The sequence below is a fragment of the Chaetodon trifascialis genome, chromosome 6, assembly GCF_039877785.1.
Source record: "Chaetodon trifascialis isolate fChaTrf1 chromosome 6, fChaTrf1.hap1, whole genome shotgun sequence".
NCBI lineage: Eukaryota > Metazoa > Chordata > Actinopteri > Chaetodontiformes > Chaetodontidae > Chaetodon > Chaetodon trifascialis.
The window spans coordinates 25,209,955-25,235,084 of NC_092061.1; the positions used below are offsets into that span (position 1 = coordinate 25,209,955).

The following is a 25,130-nucleotide window of genomic DNA, read 5'->3' on the forward strand; positions in this document are numbered from 1 at the left end:
TATCATGTGGTTACCTGGTGTGTGCCTCAGAGCAAAATGACCAGAAGGCCACCACACTTGTGCAGTTTTACCCTTAATAAGAAAGCCAACATTGAAATGAACTTGCACATTTCCTCACAAAACAGCTTGCCTTAACATTGTCAGGAATTTATTTTTCCTGACAATGACAATAACTTTAAGGGAATGCTTTCCTCTTATAACCATTTTGTTTTTAACATTTATGTAATGCCGCACTCAGACAATGTTTGTTGATCCCTGCTCTCCCTCTTCAATTGGCCTGACAAGATGTCCATTTTCTCCTCACTGGATCCGTTGCCACTTACAATATTTCTTAATCTGTCAGATATATTAACTGCTAACACAGCCTTCTTCTCAACAAGGTCAGTGGAAATGAAACCAAATTACACTGAGGTCAAATCAATTCTGACCGCATCAGTATTTAATTTAAATCATCCAAACAGATTGTTATTACATGTCTGTGCCTGTCAAAGACAATTCAATAATCCAATCTCCATTTTCATTTCATTTTCATGTTTGACAGCACGTTATTATCACAAATGAAAACAAAGTTAAAATAAACAAATGAAGATTAACACTGAAATTTCCTTTGCCTATTCTGAATATGTGAAAGAGACTTACATAAAGGTTGTATTTTCTATATATCAGACAATGTGAAACTTGACAATGCAAACTGGACTTAATACGTTAAATGAATTATGATGAGTTCAATCAAAACATGCATACAACATACAGCAACTTTATTGCTGCTAAGGCACGATTCATTTGAATTTAAGGGGTTTGCTAGATCCAATCAAAGCTAACAGAAAAACAAGTTAGTCTGAGGTGATGCAGATGAGGATGATTATGATGACAAGTTGTTTACTTCACCACTCCTGATGATATAATCCAGCCCAATCAGCATATCCCCAGACTGCTGAAATTTATTCAGCCATTTTGTTCCGTCTGTCATCAGGAATTGAAACTATTTCAGGAAAACATGAGTCTATCATATCTGTTTTTACAAAGAAAAGCAGGTTTGTCTTTAGTTTCCAAATGCTGTCATCACTGATACTGAGCATCCGTTTATGGCTGCTGCCAGTGTCTCACCACCTACTGTTGTGGTAGACAGGAGCACTGAATTAGTCTAAGGTGACTACAACACAGTAAAGGGGGCACGATATGACAGCTGCATCTTTGTTATGAGAGGTCGTAATGACGAACCTGTAGCTTTAAAATGGCTGTCATTCATTGAGCTGTGTATTTCATCACTATGAAACATCACTGAGCATTTTATGTTTTTATTACAGCAGAAAGTAGAGAGATGGCATGAAATGAGTGGAGGAAGAGATGGGGAAGAGTCCCCCAGCTGGACTCAAACTGTGGACATTACGGTTCATGGTTGGCACCTCAACCTGTAGGCCACCAGGTTGCCCCCCTTGCGACCTTCATTTTCAGTCATGTTTAATGAGATTAAGAGCAAATACTCTTTATCCTTACAGTCAGGATGGCATTCAAGTCAGACAGACATGTATGAACAAGCTATATTCAAGTCTGGCAGCAGCAGTGCTGTTTCTCTTGTTATTATATTACCCAGTAAAATTGGAATAAATGGAGGATAAATATGAGAAAATGCACCTCAAAGGAATAGCATTAAGAAGACGTGGAAGTAGATAGGTCGCAAACATAAGCACACACACACATCCACACAAAAAAAACATACAGAAAATACATAAAAATACACAGCCAGAGTGTAAGCAGCAAACAAGAAAGCACGCATATGCACATTTGTAGGGTGTCTTGTAATAAATGTTGAGAATGAATCATTTTGAATACAAACAAGAATATGGTTCTTTGCATTTGACTTAAAAGAGAATTTATTTTATTCTATTATTATCAATGACATAAATAGATATATAAATAAATATATAAATAAATATTACTGTTGCAAAATTCCAGCTCATCAAGTTCAGTGACTTAGTCTGCATTGCGTGCTACACAGTCCTTTCAGCCTCCATCAATGCGGCAACATGGCCTCTTTGCTCCACTTGAGGAATATTGGAACAGCCTGAATATTGGAACAGCCTTATCACTGGTGCCATGACAGTACGCTCAAGGAAGTGTCAGAAGATATTGCTAAAGGTGGTGGGGTGCGCTTAAAATGAACTGGCATGTATGTGTTCATACCTGTTCTGAACAACTGCCATCACAGAGAGGGCCAAGATGAGATGATTGTTAACGCCTGTGGATAACAGAAAACTGTGGATAACACACACTTTTAGACAGTCTTTCCTGGAAGACATTCATAGTCTCTTTTGTACTATTCTATTGTACTCTTGTGTGCGCACAAATTGTCAGAAATAGTTGTGTAAAGAATGAAAAAAGAGATCTTAAGAGAACCCTAATTACTTTCCCACCTCTGCGTAAGTGACCAATCACTGCATAAAGTGGGCATGATTGTCAGTTTCAGAAACAGTGCCAAACCCAATGTTGGAACAATGTGCGGTGAGGAGGTTTTACGTGCTGCTTGACCATCTGACAAGCACTCCCGTTGCAGCACAATGACACCTGGAGCCATCATTAGTATCAAGTGCTTCCACTCAGACTGCAAGTCCATTGCTTTTGCAAGAGCTGTTGAGCAGAACCACAGTCCAGGGTGCCCACAGGTCTTACTCACTAAAGCAACAAACTGGCAGCTGCGTGTGGACCTGGATAGGCAGTTCAAGTTCATCGAAACCTTTGCAACAACATCTCTGAGGTCCAGCTGTCAGAAGCCTCAAAACAAGAGATCAAAGCCAGTGAAAATCAAAAGGAAGATGGTCAGATATCAGGAGCTGTTAGAGCAGTGGCAGAGGAAAGGGTGGAGAGGTCACTACATACCTATAAAAGAAAGACTAAAGGGCATTGCTGGGTGCTCGCTCTGCAGGGAATTCACACCACTGGGCATCACAATGACTACAAAACAGAAAGCCTTAAAGTTCAATTTGGAGGCTGCTGAGAAAGCCTTCAGACAGCCATGAATGGGAAATAGCAATCTGTGAAGTAGTGCTGCTGGGACACAAATCAGGGCCTGATCATCCCTATTAATGAGAAACGCATGTACAAAAAGTATAATAACAGTTCTAGATGCCGAAACAATTTATATATATATATATATATATATATATATATATATATATATATATATATATATATATATATATATATATATATATATTTATTTATTTATTTATTTATTTATTTTAATCATTGACTATATCAGCAGCACCTCTCCTATGGACCGTTAATATTGACTGACCTTCTGACTGATTTTTTTTGGCAGTCAGTTGTTTGCCTCTCAGGTGAGGAAAAGGAAGGAAGGAAAAACTTCACAGAGCCTGAAGTCATGACAGAAAGGAATAATCAAAGGGCTGCCACAATCCAGAAGTGGTTTTAGAAAACACTTCTGCCTTGTTGTCTGCAAAGAGAATGAGGTGATCCACTGTATAAAACAGAGGAAATATACTTGTCAAATTGGATGATGGATATGCATCATAGTGTGTAACTGCGTATTTGCATATATTTAACATGATGGCAATTTTAAGTCAGATTTTGGTTGAGATTATATCTGTCCCTCGCAGTTATAGTGAGGAAAAAAAGGCACTGACTTGTGTGTGTGTGTGTGTGTGTGTGTGTGTGTGTGTGTGTGTGTGTGTGTGTGTGTGTGTGTGTGTGAGAAGGCAGAGGAAATGCTGGATTCAGATGACTTAACATGAGAAATGAGCTGGGTTTCTGAATTTAAACTCAATTCAGTCCATGCAAACTTCCTGCCAGTCTGGTGGATGATCCTAGGAGCTCAGGGACATGAAAACATTTCTGAATTCTAAATGTTATTTCTGACTTTTCCATTGATTGGCTCTCAGGAGCTTGGCCTAAATGTTGCCCTACCTCCAACTGAAAATTTGAACCCAGGCATTTGTGAAAGATGTGAGACTCTGTGTGTTGCCTTTGACGAGCTGCTGCCATCCTAATGACCCTTAGAATGTGCACAGAAGGTTGACAGATTTAATTCCTCCCACAGAGATCAATGTTTATGCTGATGAAAATGAATAGCCTTCGGAAAGTTGAGGTTTGGCAATGTGGTTCGTCCTGAGCAGTGCATGATCATTCATTCCTTTCTTAGCGCACTTATTCCTGTTCATTATCATATGGGACTGGTTGCAATCCCAGCATGCATCAAAGATACACTTTCCTTCCATCACAAGGAGGTGGCTGATTACATAATGTTCTATTAATCCTTGTGGGGAAATTCTCTTTTTCATAGCGGATGTCAGATGTCAGGGTCAGCAACAGAACAGAACAGTGTCTTGCTCATGGGGATATAGTAAGTATAGACGTTTTCACCAAAAGAGAATAACATTAGTTGAAGGACTCCAGTAATTGATTAAGTGTAACCTGATGACTGAGGTGACTCATAGCTTGCTCGTGCTTCTCCCAATGACACACATAATGGAGTGTACAACACACATGACGTTGCATATCACCTGAAATTAAAATAATTCACCACAGCTACATAAATGTTACTGTATCTTTCGAGGCAGCTGGATTTGTGAGATCCCGTGAGCTGAGAGCTTGCCAGGCTTCATGTTATGCGTTTGTGGGCAAACCACAGTTCAGACCAATCAGAGGAGCTACCGGCAGCTACAGGCAGGCATTGCTTTTGTTTGAAAAAACAATGGTGGCTCTTGGAGAAGTTAATGTAGATGCTGCTATAGCATCAGTTATATCAAAACTTGGGAGATCTGATTGGTTTAAGTTAGCTCATGATAGACATTGATAGACAGATGGTTCATCTAACCACCTGCCAAGTATATTTTCTTTTTTTGCAAGTGCCTGCCCTTTTCCAAACAGTTTCCACACATGACTTCCCAGATGGTTCTGTGTAACAAACCATCTGATGTGTCAGGTTAGCATGAATGGACCTCCTGGACTGAGCAAATCAGACTGAAAATGACTGACTCCAATAAAAAAAGGAGAACACAAAACATCTTCTAAAGATGGGAATCTGAGAAGAATAAACGCGTCTACAGATAATCACTTGGGTGAGCACATGGCCAGCTTTCTAAGTGTGTAAACCTATTTGTGAATGCATTAGTAATGTCATAAGCATGCCAAGTATATCCAACAAGTGGTGTCAACAACTGATGCAACTTGAAGCAAGAGGATTAGCTTTACACTGAGTCAACAAGTAGTGCATTACAGTAACTCTTTGTAACTTACATCTGTATTTGCACTTTTTAAAAGCACGTTTGTCATTTACAGTCACTACAAACCTATTATTTTGTTACTACTATGACCCACGTTATTCAGACAGTTCATTCGATTTCCATCCTATTTCATCATTAAAAAAATGTGCTTTTTACTGTTTAAATGTAGATTTTTTTTCCTCTCTGTCCACCAAAGTTCCACATCTGTTGTCCTATTTAGGGAGACTGATCTAGCATTTCAGTGTCAAAACACAGTGTTCAAATGTTTAAACTTGTTTATATTCTTATAGGTTTTAAAATTTCGTCAACAGTAAACATCGAAAACATAAATGTCACGTGTAAAAGCTGAAACTTCACAAAAAATGTGGTTAAATTTTAACAGTAGCAGGTAAATACAATTAAATACTGAGGATGTGTGCACTGCCCCTTTAAGACTGTAGTCAAAACAAAGCGTGGACTGGCCGGCCGCACGGAAGTGGTTTTGTTTCGGTGGTTACCCACATCAGTATGTGAGAAATGAGGGGTGCTACGTATTTAAAAACCAGTTAGCCCTCTTAAAAGCGTTTTTCATTTCAGAAAAATATCTTATTTTCATTTATATTATTTTGATATCGCCTGAACCAAACGAAGGATAGCTAGCTAGCGTGTTAGCCAGATTTACTAATACAAGCAGCCATGCCGCCCTACTCTGAACTGAGGAAAACCAACCACTTCTACTACTTCATCAAATTTACCTTAAATGTCTACTCAATGCTCTTCTCGGTAAGTTTCTCGTCCATTTATTAACATCAGCGTTTCATGTGCCATAGTAAATTTCTAGAAGCTGCAACAGTGTCTGCTAATGGTAGTAGTCGCGAACCACCCAATAGCAGTGAGACGTCTCTCCAAACTTCATTTAAAACACTTGCATGTACCATCTGCACACGCACACACGCATACATACTCATGTTTTAGAACATAATTTCAGGCATAATGCAGATCTATACAATCTACTCTACAATTCGGCATACACCTCAAACAACGACCATCGCTCCTGTAATTACAATATCAATTTTAAATCACGGTTTCCTTTTAAACCGGTGAACTTCCACCTAAATAGCGTTACGGCGTGAAACGGGTTATAACCGAGTTTTTATTGCAATTATTGAAGAGATGGCTTTTGTAACTAGAAATTAATATATGAATTTGGGTTACAGGTTTGTGTATTTGTTGTTAAGCAACGTAATATTAAGATGCTCTATTTTCCAATGGGGTTCGCTGTGGAATTCTGTGGATACAAGCTAGCAGATGAATGGTTAGCTTACAAGATGGGACATTACCACTTCAGGCACAATGCATCCTGTTAGATTTTAATGTGTTGTTAATACATTAATTATGGGCAATCTGCTTATAAAACAACATCCTCAGGTATTAATAATTGTATTTGATATAGAAGCGATACACAGCCATCACTGGCTAGCCAGCAGATCGGTGGTGCAGGGCGTTGGATCGGTTAAAGGGACGGTAATGTGGGTAAATAGTTTTGCCGACAGAAAATAAGAGCAGGCGGAAAGGCGGTTCATGTTATGATTAAGATGAAGCGTGCACTTACAGTGAATTATGTATTGACAATTTATGCAGTTATACCTTTGATTCCTACCGATTTGAATTGTCATCTCAACCATTTAAACAGTCGTATAGAGAGAATATTATGCCAAACTCAGGGTAAAAACATGCCAGGCATCCTAAGAACATGCAGGTAACAAACAGATATTTGGACAGATTTGGTCCAAAATAGCAAAGTGAGGTAGAAATCCAAGCAAGGGTAACACCTAGCTTGATATATTAGTTCTTCCAACCATTAATAATGCAGTTTTCTTTTAATAAGCTACACTTAGCTAAGAAAATGTAAGGTAATAACTTTGCCAACCTTTGGATAGATTATTCATGTCACGGGGCTCTTTAGCAGCTAAAGAAATGATTTACGCATGGACAGAACTTTGGTCGGCTCTTTTGTTGTTGTTGTTGTTGTTGTCGTTAAAGTGGTTGGGTTTAATTTGTGATCCAGCAGTCTTGTAAAAAGCTGGATGAGCCTTGCCAGGCCATTAACAAGTAAAGATCCTCAGCCTTCACCACCTCATTTACCAACCCCTGTGCTTTTTCCAGCTTCATGCTTCCTCCGTCTCACTCCTACACCACTTTTATCTCTGGGGGACATTTTTGGAATAATGTTCAATTTGCACCACCACCAATCTGCCCGACTGTCTGTTTGTTGAATTTATACACCCTCAAGCACATTATTGAATGTGATTCCAAAACATCAGTAGTTTGATTCCATTAGCAGTCCAGAGTCCCTTTCATATGATCTGTCTGTGCTATCTCTCCCTTTTACTGCTGTGATATAGGACAGTGTGGCCCAGTGCAGCTCAACAGATGCAAGCTCTTTCGCTTCAAGCTAACCGTGTAGACTTAATTAAAGCTATCTTTGCTGTTATAATGTTAAGTTCGGTGAGATCAGGATTCTTATGACAGGAATAAAGCTGCAGGTGTGCCATGTGAATGACTCTGCCTGATCCAGTGGGATATGAATAGGTTTACATGAATACTCAGTGATAGTTACAATTATATTACACAAGCAATTACATTTAGTATTGTATTAGAGTATTTTAACAGAATAATTGCTAGCTTCAAAAGCCATCCTTGCTGTAAACCAGGCTGGGACATGCACAGTGTCGTGGTAAGGCTTTTTCCTGGGTCAGTGTTGAGCAGTTGTAGGCGCTGTCAGAACCCATTGGGATCGAGCTAACAAACCCTGCAACCCATCCTGTCTGTCCAGTATCCTGGAATGACTTATAGTATGCTAGCAATTCCAGTTTATTTTTGTTTTGTTTTGTTTTTTGTTTTTTGCCAGCATGATTTCTGACTCCTTTCTGCAAAGGCTGTCACTCATTCTTATCTTCATTATGGGGCGGGGGAAGGTAGAAAGGCTGACATTGGATGTTGGAACCAAGCCAAATGTATCTGCCAGTGCTTTATGGAGGGTTGTGAGCGTTAAATGGAGTTGAAGTAGATGGACCCTGCTCTTAAGGTAGATTGCCTGTGTTTCCAATTGAAAATCAATAGTAGACAAGCAAACACTGTGTTACTTCTGTTTTCGTAGCACTTGCATTAGTTAGATATAAACACAGGTGTGACACTGTGCTTTTTATAATTTGCAATGTGCTCTGAAGATATTTTACAGTTTTCAGCGTGCAAAAACGGGTGAACTTGCATCATCTAGCTAATCATTGTAATGTAATCTTTATGACCGTCATTCACTGTGAGGCATTGCATTATAGCACACTGATCAGCTAGATGCAAAGGCGGTGAAAGTGGGAAAAGTAACTGAGTACATTTACTCAAACTTATCCAATATTTCACAACAAAGCAAAGACTAGTGAAGAAAAGAAAGAAAGAAAGAAAGAAAGAAAGAAAGAAAGAAAGAAAGAAAGAAAGAAAGATAAGACTGTATTTATCCCATACCAGCGAAATAAAAAAAAAATAATAATACAAAAAAAGGAAACAGTTTTGCTATACATTTGTGTATCTTCTTTTCTGCCCCATTAATCTCATGACCAGATTTCTCTTGTGGCCCATTGGATGGGGCTGACAGCTAGGTTGGGACCCACTGTACTAAACTGCATCACTATACATTGCATAGTAAAAAGTAGCTCCACCTCTAACCAGCTCCAAGGAACAATGGTTCCTAAACCTGCAGTGCACAACTTTTGTCTCCCTCTTTTGGCAGGAAGAGTAATTGCTGCCAACATGCTTAGGACGTATGCCTCTGACATACTCCAGTTGCTGTAGTCTACTCACTGCGGTTGCCCCCCCTCCCAAGCTCTAGTAAACCAATCATTGCTGGTTGATGTACAATGCATCACTACAGGTGTGCCTGTGCAGCACAGGTCTCAAACTCATTCCACAAAGGGCCGAGTGGCTGAAGGTTTTCTTTCCAACCAAGCAGCAGCACACCAGACTTGACTCATTTCATTAGGTGATCTCAGTCTTCAGACAGCTGATTGGTCAGACTGCATGCTCTTGATTGGTTGGAGGGAAAACCTGCAGCCACACGGCCCTTTGTGGAATGAGTTTGAGACGCCTGCTGTGCAGGAATGACACCATAGACCAGTGTTCCTCGATTGCGGTCCTCGGGCCCCACTGCCCTGCATGTTTTAGATGTTTCCCTCCTTCAACACACCTGATTCAAATGATCAGCTCGTCATCAAGCTCTGCAGTGGCCTAATAACGAGCCACTCATTTGAATCAGGTGTGTTGGAGCAGGAAACATCTAAAACATGCAGGGCAGTGGAGCCTGAGGACCGCAGTTGAGAAACACTGCCATAGACTGACCAAACCTTCAGTGTACTGCAGACTACATCAAGATTGACCTCTCTGTGCGAACTCATTTGGCAAGGGCTTGAATGTAACTGATCCTCATTTATATGTAAAGATATGTAAGATTGGCTGGAGTACAGCCAGGTTTAAGTGTGAATGCATCAGTATTAACAATCTTACAGTGTAGTATATAATAATCACATGAGTATTTCTTCCTCCACTGGCTAGATGCCTGCTGTAAAGCTAGCCTGTGCACTTTGGAGCCAATCATGGTTGTGATAGTCATGTTATGCCAGCACCACATATTTGTCTATTGTCTGTGGCCCTAATCATCTTTTCACATCTTGAAGCCTTTACCCAACACGATGTGAACACCAGGGCAGATTGTGTACTTGGAAGAAAAGCATTTAAACCTGTGTGTATAATACATTTGTCTGTCATGCCTGAAAGATCACTTATTTCAGAAATTCTTGTGATCACTGTGATGTGGTAATAACGACTTCTGAATCAACGCTTGAACAAGACAGGATGGTGAGCCCTAAAATTAGGGTATGCTCATAAGTATTACATAATGCATACGCAAAATATCTGAACGGAGCATTTCTGGCCATGTGTTACAGGAGCAACAGTTTAATCAAATGGTGATGAAAGAAGCCAAAAGTGGGCAAACTGATGCACTGATGTCATTGCCTTCCCCATCTGAATGGTGGTGTTAATCCCAATGCAGTAAGACCAAAATCAAAAAAGACGAAGAGTCATGTGGCCAGAAATAAAGCCATTAATCATGCTTTTAATTTCACTTTGCTCTTATGTTTAAATAAATATAACTAAAAATCGTATTCTCTGGTGCCACCATGATGTCATCACAGGTTTGTCGCACATCCAGTCAGGCATTTTGGACTTCTGCCATGGCCTGTCCCATCCTCTTCATTCACTGCATGATTTCACAGAGTGGATGCAGTTGCATTTTATGTGGACTGGAGCCTTGTCCTGCTTTAAGATGCAAATAGCCACTTTCATTAGTTTTGATTTCAGTGTCTAATGAAAGTACAATTTATGATTATGAGGCTTTCCCACAGTAATGAAAGTAAAATTCTGAAGGGAAATGGTGATAATTTCCTGAATTCCTGAAAGAATGTAAAAAAAGTGATATGTATTGGCTTTTATCAGTTGAAAATAAAATTGTCCATATCAGCCTTTAAACTTATGTGTCAAACTGTTGTTTAGCTAGCAAAACTGGTAGTAGAGTAGGGAAACTGACCAGCTACATTCAGCACCTGAAGGTCTCTTCATTTCCATCCAAAACCAGCTGTCACATTTTTATGAGGCATTTCTTAACCCAGAATGGCCTCGTGAGATTGACATTTCGTTTTCAAACGAGAGGAAATGGCATGATCATTAATAAAACAAGAAGCAGGAGGAAGGATAAAGGCAACAAATTGAAAGAGCTTAAAAACACAGTTTTCTCAAGGAAATATATATTTAAGGAACTGTTTAGTGTCTGTTACAATGTCCCAAAGATGTATGAGATATGATACAGTATACAGCTCAAAAAGCTTGTCACTGTGTTTGATACTTTTGAGGCTTTTCAAGGTTTTTTAACTCATGAACCCCCTCTGTCTCGCTCTCTCTCCCTCCAGCTGATGGGTCTTTGTGTGCTGTGTGTGGGGGTGTATGCCGAAGTGGAAAGGCAGAAGAATCGAACCCTGGAGGGCCTTTTCCTGGCTCCTGCTGTGGTGCTCATCCTGCTGGGCCTGGTGATGTTTACAGTGTCTGTGGTGGGCATGGTCGGATCCCTCAGGGACAACAAGACCCTGCTGCACATGGTAGGGAGAAAAGAAGAGGAGGAGGGAGTGGAGCCAATCAGTTTAAAGTTTATTGTACACACACACACACACACACACACACACACACACACACACACACACACACACACACACACACACACACACACACACACACGCACACAAAGTATGTTAAGCATGAATAAAAACAGAATGCAGTCATTTGCAATCAAACCACAGTTTTATTTAGTGTTCCTGAGCTCATGTAGTAACATCCTTCATCCAATCATGTGTTCACAAAGTGGTGAATCTCTCTCATCCTCGCTTGTGAATGACTGAGCCTTTCCAGGATGCTCCTTTCATGCCCAAAACACTATCACCTGTTACCAATGAACCTGTTTACCTGTGGAATGTTCCAAACAGGTGTTTTTGGAGCATTCCACATGTTTCCCAGTCTTTGGTTGCTCTTGTCCCAACGTGTTTGAAACATGTTGCGGCATCAAATTCAGAATAAGCAGATATTTACAAAAATCAATGAAGCTGATGAGGTCAGGCATTAAATATATTGTCTTTGTACTGTTTTCAATTGAGTGAATGCCAAAAAGGATCAGCAAATTATCACATTCTGTATTTATTTATGTTTTATTCAGGTAAGGGTACCTCTACAAACGTGTGTGTATATTTGTGTGTAAATACACAAATTACACACACATCAAAACTTAAAAATATTGAAAGTGTTCAAAGTTTGCACAACAGCAGGCGCAGTGCATAACGCAGTTTAGTCACTCGGATCACTCAGGATGCATCTTTTCCACCTCAAATGGAAAAGCACAGCTGTTGGTTTTGTCAGTCAGAGAAAAAGAGCTCAAAGGGAGCTTGGATATATTGTTTTTGTTGCTATGCAACAATCCAGTTAGCCTGAGGAGAGGAAAAGGATGATCATTTCATACTGAGGAAGCCATAAAGTTAATGTTAATCACTGGGTAACATATACAGTCCATTATGTTCCTTCATGTACTGAAATTTGCCTCTTTCACTGCACTGGTCACTTTAACTCAGCAACTTTTACTCAGTTTGACTCCTTTTCTTGTTGGGATGTGTCAGTCATGGTCTTTTTTCGGCCCGGTCATTTAATAATGGGTATCTTCCCATATAGAGTTCAGTGCAGTGATCTTATTTGCCGAAATGACACAGCTGCCCAGTCCATACTCAAGCCTCAGCATGAAAATGACAGAGCACTTTATTGTTCACAAGCTACTTAATTTAAATACTGAAGGTCCAGGCTGAAAAGGATAAAGTTCATATGTTCATATCAAGTGGGAGATGTTGCTAAGCATTAGCATCTGGTATTAAGTTAGTAAATCCATGTATTTTATAAATCAAAGCCACTCATGCAGGAGCACCCATATGCTTTCACTTTGGTATGCATTAATTTTCACTTGAATATACAGTGAAATGCTGCACTGTAGAGGTCGAATATGGAGGAGCTCTGCACACCCAGCGCGCTGTAGCCTGCTTTTAGAGGACAGTGAAGAAGAGATCAGTGTTTGATCAGGTTTATTTTAGCTGAAAATGATCCATTGAAACAGCCCTGGATTGGCCCAGGATGTGTGGAGTTGTGCTTTGTGTCTGTCATGTATTGAAAAGGAGCAGCTGCAACGTGGATTTGTATTTGGTAGAAGTTTCCTGCGTGTGTTGTTGCACCACGGCTGAACATCATGAATCTGTTATCTTTCTCTCTCTGCAGTTCCTCTGTGTTCTCTGCGTGTTGCTGCTTCTCCAGGCAATCGCGCTCACCACGGCTCTCATCTTTGAAAAGAAGGTATATTTGTCTCCGTGTCACATGCTCACCTGCCCTTTACATTTTAATGTATTCCGCTTCAATCACAGCCTCCAGCCAAAGTCAGGTCACAGTGACCACCTCTCCTCTGTGTTTCTGCCTCTCTCCTTTTCTCCTAGACGTCTGCCTTGTTTCAGAGTAGTATACGAGAAGGGATTAAACACTACTACGATGACCTGGACTTCAAAAACATCTTGGACTATGTGCAACAGAAGGTAGTATGATCACATGATGACAACATGACTAATAACTATTAAAATAAGTTGTAAAATCTGGAGGGATTGTTTGATATGGTGTGTTACAGAGGTGTTTGTCTGTCTGGGTGGACTGGGCAGAGCTGCAGGGAAGAAAGTTGGCAACTGATTGTTGCAGCCCGCAGCTACTAAATCTGTCAAGAGAATAAATGAATAAATCCAAAGTACTGCAAGTGGATATTCTGGAAATGTTTCACGTGCTCTCATCTGAGTGGTATCAGCAGACCTGGTGTCAGTATTTCCGCAGCTGAAGCATATACTGTGCAGGTTTGGTGTCTTTGAACTTGAAGCTCAAAACAGATTTGCTGTGAGCTCAGAAAGTAGTCTCTTGCCTCTCAACTACATACTGTGAGTGTGTAGTTTCCTGTTTTCATCACCTACATCGTTTTTTTGCACCGCTTGTGAAATGTCTGATCTGCACAGTCAGTGTGGTTTGTGGTGTAACAGCGTGCAGCTGAAATGAGACCATACAGGGACAGAGATGTCCTTCAACAATTCGGACATTTCATTGAATTTTCTCTGTGAAGAACTTTGAAATGGCAGCCTTTAATGGATTGTCAGAATCTCTGCAGCCTTCACATGAGCAGCTGTTTTGACATCTCCACATCAGCTCGACTGTGCTGTGTGTGAGAGGGCAGCGCGGTGAGTGAGCTGAGGCTCCACCGCGGAGCTGAAACAGGTGTGGGTCGTACAACAGAAGCTGGAACTCAGTGGGCTATTTCACTGAAGAGATGAGCCTGCTCGGGTCATAACTGCCTTATCTTTGTACCATCTTGTTTTCCAGTTTTCATGTTGTGGAGGGGACGAGTACAAGGACTGGGGAGTCAACCAGTACCATTTCTGCAATGGTACCGGTCCACTAGCTTGTGGGGTTCCATATACCTGCTGTGTTCGCCGCAAGGTGAGTGCTGGCAACACGCATACACACATTAAACAAACAGGCCAAGTGCTTCCACACATCATCAGGGTAGGAAAAAAGATCCATTGTTGATTTTTTTATTTTCCGTTCTGGTCTTTTTTATCTGACTTATTCCAAATTAACCAAGAGGAGTGAACATAAAGTCACATGGACTGACAGCTTACTGATTGTCATCCTACATTGTTAGCGATCCCACATCAGGAGATCAAACTTCCAGGGACTGAAAGCAAGTCCTGCAGCACATTGCTGCATCTTATGTGTTTATTCGTCTTCTCAGTAAATGATTGTGAGCGTTATTAATTGAGATTGTAACTGGACCTCGTATATAATAAAGGTGAGCAGAGCCAAAAAGACATTTTGTACTCCAACTTTGTGGAGGGGAATAGTTTTTGTTTACTCACTATTTGTTGGTGATCTGCTTCCATACGCACATTAGTGTGAACTCATTTTTACTCGTTGATTAAACAGGGAGAACCCCTGCATATGCTTTCCTGCATTTGTGTTCCCATGGTCACCAAACGTCTCGCATTATGTTGCATTATCAGACATGCAGACAGGCTTTTTGGCTGCTCTGAGTCAAACCATGCCGCACTGATTTGTGTTTTGTCATGCCTAAGTGGTATCGTGTACCCACCCGACTCCTAGCATGCTGCAGTGACATCAGATGGGCATCGTCATCATCATTCAGGGATGATTCAGCAACGTGCTGCAGAGTAGATGCCAAACAAAATCGTAGCTTGAGAATTCATGATGATGAGTAGCTGACTACCAACAGGCACTGCAGCACAAGAGTAAACAGCACCGCGGAGGCTTCGGCTTTTCAACTCTAACTTCAACTTCATTAATAAGCAGAATTAACAAACAATACCATGTAAACTGGCCTGCTGCAGAAAGGCGTCCTGCTTCATCAAAGCAATGACAGACACTTATTATGTACACAACACAGATGTAATTGATCAAGTGAGAGAAGTGTCCTGCGAGCAGGAGACACGCTGTGATTCAAAGGTACATGGCCTTTGAAAGTTTCCTCTATTTCAAATGAACTGTTGGTCCCTCGTGGCCCCCTCCGCTCTCCACACACCCGCTGTGACTGCTGTCCCTTGCTCAAAGCGCTGATACTGTCTCTGGAAGCAGTGGAGCGGTGCTGGAGAAACGAGTGGCAGACTCACACACACAGATAGAGGGGTTGATTAGAAAAGCTGAACATTGGCTTTTCTTTTCTTCATAGGGCTCTTGCTGTTATCAGGTCCTTCCTGTCAGGGCTGCAGCCATTTTGCAAATGCTTAAGTTCACGCTCTGGCTGGCAGCGGACAGGAACACCCCCTTGTGTGGAGCATTACTCTCATGTATGTCCCCATGGAGCGGTCTCTGGCCATTTCAGCTCATTTAAAGTCTCATCTCTGACTCTCAATCTTCACTCTTTGCACAGGTTGGAGAGGTTATCAACACTCTATGTGGCTACAAGACTCTGGATAAAGAGGTAAGAGGAACAACTATTGGATGTAAAATATGTATGCTTATGAGAATATGGTGACACTAATCTTGGGTGTCCACCTTGAAACTGGGGATTGTATAGACGACATATCGCGGCATATATGAGTCTGGACAGACGTGGGTGTAAACTACAGCCTGACTGGTAGGCTGGGATTCTAGTTTGGGAATTACGTTACAGTAAGTAACCCATGTTTAAAAACTGATGAGAACTGTGAATGATACCAGAAATTGTCCATTATAAGCAAAAAATGGAACATTAGTGAACAACCTGACATTTATTTAATGTTGTGTCACCAGTCACCGTTCAGTCAGTGGCGACAACATCATAACCCAATGAACAAAGAGCAGGTGTGACATCATCAGTGTAGATTAGGATGTTTTTCATGTCTTATCTAGTGTTTTATGGCCATGAAGGAATATCCAGAGCAAAGCTGATCATCACAATTTAAGTTTTGCCAGCTTGTTATCACCTCAAAGTCTTTTCCATTGGGCTCCTTTCTGCCCTGTTTCCTGGCCAAGGAAGTGCTTTTCTGACTGAAAAACATCACTGACAGAATATTAAGTTTATTTACTGTCTAATTTCTTCATTATCAAACATTAACAATCATGGTGTGCTGTTGCTAGACGGCAGGAAGTGGCAAACAGATTCTACTTGACTCACCTGCATGGAGATCTCACAGAGGCTGCAAATCAGTGAATAGCTGAAACCTGAATACCTCCCACTGTGTGTGACAACTTTGGACTGTTCGAACTTCACTGGTTCACCTTGCTAGGTTTTTTTTTCTTGTTTTTTTAGCGGCAGTGGCTGTTCAGTTTGAGTTTGAAACTGAGACTTTCCTCTTGTTGTCCTCCTCTGGTCTGTTTATCAGCGTGAAATCCTGCATGAGGTGATCCATGTGCGAGGCTGCATCCATGCAGTCAACCTCTGGATGAGTGACAACATTGGAATAACCATTGCACTCTGCTGCGCCATTGGGCTGCCTCAGGTAATTGAAAACTCAGCACCGACTCACTGAAACTGAACTGGGTTTAAAGCTTTCTAGCCGAGTGCACTTCTCCTGATCTGTTAACTCCAACTCTCTGAAAGCTAATTCACACTTCTTGGCAAATAATTCCCATTTTCCCTGATGTAGAAAAATCCTGATTCAGCAGTAACTTAAAAGCCTTTTAGCTCCACCCCCACCGCTACTTTTTTTTTGTTTATTTGTTTATTCAAAGTTTATTTATATTGAACATGTCAACCAAACTTTGCACTGCACGTCCTTTGTTAAATAGAGATACACCCACCAAGTGTGACGTAGATCAGATGAACGGTTCTGGAGATATGTGAAGGATAGTCAGTGCATACATACATTCTTTGCTTGCTTTCGATCTGAATTCTCCACATTAAAATGCTCGCAAATCTTCCCATGCACACATCTAGACTTGTCGCAGCCCCCTCAAATGGAGTCATTCCAGTAATTACTTTTCGAACAGCTGCTTAAATGAAATTAGTTCTTTCCAGCACCACTGCTCCAGAATAATTTGCAGCTCATACAAGGTGCAAGAAACTTAGTCCAATTAAATGAAAACCAACTGTTGCAGCCTTGGCGCCCTCACACCTCTGTTTTCTGGAATGAATGTCCAGTTTTCACCTTCTTTCCAGTCCTAATCTTGGTCAATCATAATCTCAGTTAACAGACGTGATGCCATTCCTTATTTTTACTTCCAGAACCAGACGCTTTGAGAGTATTTGCATTAACAAGGTCTCATGTCTCCCTGCAGCTGCTGGGTATCATCCTGAGCTGCGTCTTCTGGAACCTGCTGGTGGACATGAGCGAGTCGGCCGACATGGTGGACTTCAAGCTGAAGAAGGCAGAGGTTGAGTACAGCGAGCTGGACCTGGCCGGCGCCGGCTGGTGTATGTGCCTGCCGAGGGACGGCGGCTACCTGCCCGTCCCTGCCTCTGAACCCGATCTCGACCCCATTGACATTCACCTGGAGAAGCTCAAGAAGCAGCCACCTCGCACGCACGCTCAGCTCCGAGAGCTGCAGCAGTCCAGATCGGCCACTGGGCTTGACGAGGTAGACGTTGGCCGGAAGCAGAAAAGGGAACACTGAGTGGTCTTTTTGCCCTTTCTTGCCTTTTGGGTTTTTTGCCTTTTTTCTGTCATTGTAATCATTGCATTTGTTGGAGTTGTGTTGCACTACTTGATGGTTGAACCTGTCAGTCATTGGATGAAGAGAAATTCAGTCAGATAAAGGGATCATGAGTACTTTGGCACACTGTGGATGATTTTTTTTACAACAAAAGTTGAAGGAACAACATGCAACATTGGCTTTTTAATAAAAAAAAAAATCTTTTGTCTTGTTTGTGACAGTTGATATTCAAGGATTTATGGCATTACATCATATTTTATTTCATTTCTTTAGCCTTTGAAATTGAGCTGTGTCTCATGTGCTAAAGCTTACCTCAGGCTGTTTTGAAAATAGCCCAGTAGTCAGAGGACAGTACTATGTGGTGTATAAATTAATGGTAGCTTGAAAAGACGTTTTTCAGTGTCGGAGAAATAGGAATAGCCAAGTCTTGCGTGTAGCGTCTGTGACGGATGTATACAGTTTGTGTATTATTTGGTTTTTATTATGATTTTGATTTGATTTTGTGCAATCGGTGTACATTGTAAGACTGATAGTTGTGGAATAACATGGGATGCATGTTTTGTACTGTATATGAAGTAAGTTAAATGAAAAGAAAAAAACCAGAAAAACTCAGTTTACATGTTAGGCTCTCATCAGGGGGGCTTCAGTCTATTCCATTTTTAACTAAACTTTTTATTCCATCTTTTAAAGGAACAACTAAAGGGATTATCCAGACTACATATCCAGTGAAAAGCTACTTATATGATGGTTTTTGTATCTAAGTTATGCACTGTTTTGAGCTTCCCCCTAGCTCCTGCCTTGTATCAGCACTACTGTTCTTGTTAATAAAGCTGAATTTGTCTACTGATTTATGTTCTGAATCTTTGTTATGGAGGATGTCGTCTGTTTTTCCTTCTACCAGAGAGGATTACTTGTCAGCGTCTCGCTCAAACATGGTCAAACAAAATTACTCACTGTTTATTCTTGAGCTCTAACAAATATATTGAATGCATTTCCTTCCTCGTGGAACATTTGCCAAACTTATTTTAAAGTATTTTAAAGCCAGCATGTTTCAATCCATGTTGACTAGCTTGCAGTCTTCTTCCCAGCCTTTGTTGGCACATTGCTGCATATCTTGACGTTCAGAGCGGTGGAATAGTGTAAAACCATAGTGTGTATGTAAAACAAGGACCCACTCAAAAAGAACAAAAATAAAATAAACTTAATGGGTTTAAATCCCACCAAAAATTGTAAATGCTAATTTTTCTTAATCTATTGCCATTATTTTGTCATAAAAAAGTAAAAACTGACAGAAATCATAGAATGCTCCTGGCCTTTAAAATACCACTCCCCAGGAGGTCAAACAACTGCTGTCATACTTTAAACTGGAACGGAAAATTAGCAGTACGAATACTGTGAAATCTCAAGCATGCAGCAGCAACACTTACAAAAACGAACCAGATTTGCAGGTAAATGTACCAGGATCCAAACACCCGAGATCTTGATGGTTAAGGTGCACCGATGCAGGGCGATCGGGAAGCCGAGCACGTCGCTGATTGAGGCTAAAGAAGGTGGTTTAACAGACTTCTCTTTCCAGGCTCAGACATCCTCCTGCAGGATGCACTGCCAGGATTTGATCCAATCACCAACTGAACTCTTACTGATAAGGTTTGACATTTTGGAAATGATGCTGATATATATCTTGCCGATAGTTACAGCAGTTTAGATGACTGATATGAATTTGAGGGAAGATAGTGGTGTCAGTCTTCTCATATAATGTCAGCAAGAGAGAGAGTTCCCAAAATGTCTGATTTCTTCACCAAGACTTTTCTCAGTAAGTCATTTTGCACCTAATTCATGAGTGATGAAGTGACTCTCAGTTCTCTGTCTGGTTCTCTCAAAACTTAAAAAGGCAAAAATATACACATTGATGGAGTGAGAAAATATGTAGATCCTTTTTCGGGCTGAATTTTCAGGAGGTTTCTCCTTTCACAAAAGCTGATCCTCCCTGCTCCTTCCCCTGTTTCACATTCTGCCTGCTCCCTGGATGAGACACACCGGCCATATTAACTCAGTTCCTAAGCAGAGTCTGAATGCACAGCTCTCTCCTGCAGGTCATCTTTCCTCATTCACTTCTCACCTCTTTGCCCCCCAAAACAAGATGATGATGATGATCAAGAGACAACGGGTGGAACAATTAGGCCATGGCAAGGAGGTAAATTGTGTCAGCTAACAAAAGAAAACACACAATGGCCTGAGTGCAGGATGTGCACACATCCAAACGAGCTGTAATTATAATATGGACATGAATGCTGTTGTTACGGTCAGCAGGGGACACACATGCAGAGACACGCTCTCACACCATTTCCATACCTTATCTGTCAGGGAACAGGCTCTGGTATGTGGAGGCTCAGCATCAACATCACTTGTTGCAAAGAGTACATTTTATTGAGCTCAGATAATCATAGACAATTTCCAGGATTCTTCCTGGAAAATTGCTGAAATTACACTGAGCAGACACTGCAGCACCCAGCAGCACATATTGTCAACAACCAACAGCCATTTGGTGGAGAGAGGAGCAGAACGCCAGACAGATTATATCATTTCGTTTTTGATCATTACATCTTTCCCACCATTGCTATTCCCAGTATTAGTACTATCATGGTCAGAATGTGTTTCTTTTAATGGACGAGGGAGAGCAGAGTTCACGAAACACTAAGGCGTGTCTGAATTTCTGCGGCCAGTGACCAACGCAGTCTAAATGACTGATGATAACCAAACTCCAGACTCAGTCACATGCTCATATGAGCACTGAAACAGTTTTTGCTTGCTGTTATAAATCCTTGGAAACTTTATCATGCTTGAGTAAATGTACGTAGGGACTCTCCACCGCTGATGCACAGTGCATACGAAGCAGCCAGCACAGCAGAGCAGATCCTGGTTCAGTGTCACCTGAACACCAGTGGTGGAAGAAGTATTCAGAAAACACTCACACATTACATTACAAGTGAAAGTCCCACATTCAAAGTATTCAAGTACTTACTGGCAAAATATACTTATGTATCAAAAGTAAAAGTACACCTCAGAATTGCCCCTTTCGGGTGTAAGAAGCATTCTCAAAGTGTCTTAATAAACGCCGGTGGGTAGTTTAATCTACAAAGATGCATCACATTTTATCAACTGATCCCATGTTTTGCATACGTAATTATGTATTCATATCACCGGTATCCATCTGCCTAGCATCAGTAATGCTAATGAGGTGAGGTGAGGTGCGTGGACAGAGCCCAAAGGAGACTAAGACCCACTGCAGCCACAGCCTAGTTAACCTGCTGCCGTCTGACAAGCAATACAGAAGTATCTGCTGCTGTACCACCAGAGTACAGAGCAGCTCCTTTCCTCATGCTGTTACCAAATAAAATAAATACTAAATAAATTAACCTTGAACTACTAACTGTAGTTTGCAGATAAATATTGTGATATATGTTGAGTAAAAGGCACAATATTTGCCAAGAGAGTGGTGCAGAAGAAGTTTAAAGTAGCAGGACATGACAAGTACAAGTACCTCAAAACTGTACTTATGTACAGTACTTCAGTAAATGTACGTAGTTACTTTCCACTGCTGTTTTAAACACTGCAGTGCCACAGTCAGACTGGTGTTGAGGGAATCAGTACAATAAATCAGAGCGCCCTCTCTTTAATCTCAGTTTTGTCATGGGATTTGTGAGGTCCTGCACAATGAATATGTTCCCATTAGGAATTAGCTTTTCTACAGCTGCTGTTTTTCCTATTGTCATTTTTTTTCTCGAGCAAAGAACACGGTTGTGTCACTAACATCAGTGTGTGAGGTAACTTCATCTCTCTCTTAACATTAGCAGTGCCCTCGCCTGTGTACGCTCTTGATTGAATTATCTACGTATTTGGCATCAGTTCCATCAATCTGCAGTCAATTTCACACTGAACGCTCCAAAGACACACTTGATTCTTTTACCAGAAGCTTCTCCCTCGGGGCTATCGAGGCTACAGATTTCAGCGCTAGATGGTTACACAGGGGCTTCTCATCATATGTATCCAATGTGTCTCATCCTCCTACTTAACCTTTTTATAGTTGCACGGCTGTTTATAGCAGCACCTCTTCAGATCTGCAGTCCCACTCCATTAGGTTTTAACAGACTACCTTTAATAACCTCTCTCAAGTCTTCTCTGCTCTGTGAGTTTGTACAATGTGTGGTGAGGCAATGGGTGGAGTATCATCGATACAATCAAATGCAAGCTTCAAACAGATTTAGTGCTAAGAGCTGGGAGTTTTTTTAGGACCGAAAAGTCAGCCTCATTTGTCGTTTTAACAAGTTAAAGATCCCCCCCCTCTCACATACTGACTGTCAGAAACCATCTGCTGTCTGTGCTCGGCAGATATCACAAGTCGTTTTGTAATGAAGTGTAATCACTTTCTGGATGTTGTTTGGGTTGAATGTGATGTTTCTACTGCCATTACAGATACTGATTATCTCCCTTTTGACTGTGTAAGCGTATCAGTTGCCGCTCTCAGTTAAAGATGAGTATGTGACCATGTAAATATATCTAAAAAATACCGGCATAATTCTACTACCCCTTTGTCAAAGTACATTATCATCAGCCGTTGTCTCATTATGATGGATTTCATGGATGGTTTGCAATAATAAAGATGCCACCCACCTCGAATGTGAATCACTAGCTGGACTGGCTTGTATTTTCTTCCATAATATGAACTAAGATTGTCTGTGTACCCATGAGCAAGGCACTGAAGCCCAGCCTGTGCAGAATGTAGAGAATCACTATCCTGCTTTATTTGCTTATATTGGAAATATGCTTTGTGTCCCTTCAGGCTTGATGAATGATCGCCCATTTAACAGTCATTAAGGACACCGTGTGGATGAGTTAGGAGTGACAGTTTAATCCTCCCTGGAGAAATCATTTAACAATGGAACTGGAGAGACCATTTCCAACAATGTCACACATCTTTTACAAATCTTTACCTAAAGCTATGATACAAAGAAGATTTCTCACATTTGCAGCCAACCAGGGGCCTAATGCTAATGATCATTTCAGAGACACCGGCATTCATTTAAGCCGGTGTTTGTGTTGTTTGGCAAGCAGACATTACTATTTGTCAGTGACCTTTATCTGATTTTGCCACCAAACTCTTCAGTTCAGCTGTGATGAGTTTGTCATCTAAGTGCAGGATGTCACCATGTGGCCTTCAGTCTGCTGAGTGGTGACGAAGATCAATAACGATGATGCTCTTGCCGTGGTGGAAGGCTGAAAGGGTCAGCTGACACAAAAAGCATATTTTCCCCACTTACCACTGGTAGTATATAGCCACGTAGATAGGTTTGGCTCTCAGATTTTTTTATTTTTTTTTTCTGAGTTCAGTTTGGGATGAAGGGTGACAGGAGTGGCGGTGAATGATTTATTCTATGATCATTATTATTATTATTAACGTTAACCATCAATCTCTGTGGCTGCTAATAGAAGACTATCGTACCATTACTGATCCACCTCCATGTTAAACCCTTTTTCTCAATAAAAAGTATCCCAGAACATGTATAGTAATACTTACATGCCTAATGACAGCAGTCCCAGTGAGGTCACCCTGTCCTGAAAATAAGTAAGGCAGATCTGGCTGAATGTTCTAGCGACTATCATAAGCCCAGAAATAAAAGGAGTGAAAGAGGAGCAAAAATAAAGGGTGAATAGCTTGCATCAAACACAGAGCTGAGAGCTTTTTGGTTATCTCGAGACAAACTTGAATCAGGTAACACCTACAGCAGGTCATCATGTGCTTTTTAACTATGCTGGCTGCAGTCAGTCAGTCAGTCAGTCAGTCAGTCAGTCAGTCAGTCAGTCAGTCAGTCAGTCAGTCAGTCAGTCAGTCAGTCCACCACCTTGGTCCATGCTGAAATACCTCAATAACTACAGTACTACTGTACTGACTAGACTGAAATGAAAATTTGAGCTGACTACTAGAGAGCTCAAATGACTTCTAGAGGATGAATTCACATAACTTTGGTGACTCCTTGAGTCTTAATAGAACCACAAAGTTAAGTGAGAGCTATTTGATGGTCTACCAAGAGATTTGGTACAGACATTCATGGTTCCAGAGGATGAACCCCAAAGATTTTTATGAGCCCTTTGCTGTTTCTCTAGCGCCACCATGAGGTTGACATTTGTAGTTTTAAGTGAATTGTTAACTACTGGAGGAATTGTTATGGAATTTGTGTCAGATATTTATTCAATTCAATTCAATTCAATTTTATTTGTATAGCGCCAAATCACAACAGAAGTTGTCTCAGGACACTTTCCATATAGAGCTGGTACAGACCAAGCTCTTTATGTGCCCCTCAAGAGGAGTTTTAATAACTTAAGTTATTGTTACTGTTCCCGCAGCCCCATCATCAGATCCAGGTCTTCAGTGCTCTGGTTTATGGCCAAATACCTGCAAAACAACATTCACATTAGCTGTATTCTGTGTTTAGTGGTAAGAGAAAACGTCATTTTGCATTGTTAGTATTCTTCTATGCTGACATTAATATTAGCTGAAAGGACGCAAAGGTACAGCCTCACAGATGCATGGCTGTAGAAAACCAAAGAAAAAAGTATCCTAGAACATATATAGTAGCACTCACATGCTCAAGAGGTTAATAGCTGGCAACAAACATGGTGGACTGAAAGCTTGTTGGCTTTATTTATCCTGTAGGTATTTCTATACTCAGTAAATGCTTACAGTCCCTCGCCAGGAATGCCATTATGTCCTTTTTGCAAATACTTTGTTATTTTCCAACAATACAGCTAAAAAGGTTTTGAAAAAGCCTGATGTAAAAACTGAAAAGAACATCAAACATGGAGATCTTTGCTGATCAGATGTGGTTTATAATCACTCCTCTCTCCAGCTCCAAAATCCATTTTAAGTGTTTTTTTTGTTTTGTTTTTGCAGTGTTTTCATGAGCAGCCTCCTGTAACTTCCTATCCTTCATGACTTTTTCCACAATGCTATATATTGACCTGCTGCTGCAGAATATTGAGAGATTTTCTATTGGTGGTTGGTGTCAACCATATTCTGAAACAACTTCCTGCCTGGAGCTCTCT

The 25,130-nt window shown here is 40.9% G+C and overlaps 1 protein-coding gene across 1 annotated transcript; it reads left to right on the forward strand.

Annotated features, from left to right (window-relative positions):
* Window positions 1-5,660: 5,660 nt before the first annotated feature.
* On the forward strand, window positions 5,661-18,876 carry LOC139333104 (tetraspanin-15). Its single transcript, XM_070965381.1, has 8 exons — window positions 5,661-6,005; window positions 11,240-11,425; window positions 13,131-13,205; window positions 13,343-13,438; window positions 14,262-14,378; window positions 15,826-15,876; window positions 16,760-16,876; window positions 17,655-18,876. Exons 1-8 carry the CDS (start codon window positions 5,919-5,921, stop codon window positions 17,988-17,990), a joined length of 1,065 nt encoding a protein of 354 aa, XP_070821482.1. The 5' UTR covers window positions 5,661-5,918; the 3' UTR covers window positions 17,991-18,876.
* Window positions 18,877-25,130: the final 6,254 nt, after the last annotated feature.

Bases quoted from the DNA above. Each gene is read 5' to 3' on its own strand.
- LOC139333104 (XM_070965381.1), top strand. From the start codon at position 5,919: ATGCCGCCCTACTCTGAACTGAGGAAAACCAACCACTTCTACTACTTC. The intron at 11,426-13,130 runs GTAGGGAGAAAA...CTCTCTCTGCAG, and splicing joins ACAAGACCCTGCTGCACATG to TTCCTCTGTGTTCTCTGCGT. The intron at 15,877-16,759 runs GTAAGAGGAACA...TCTGTTTATCAG, and splicing joins ACAAGACTCTGGATAAAGAG to CGTGAAATCCTGCATGAGGT.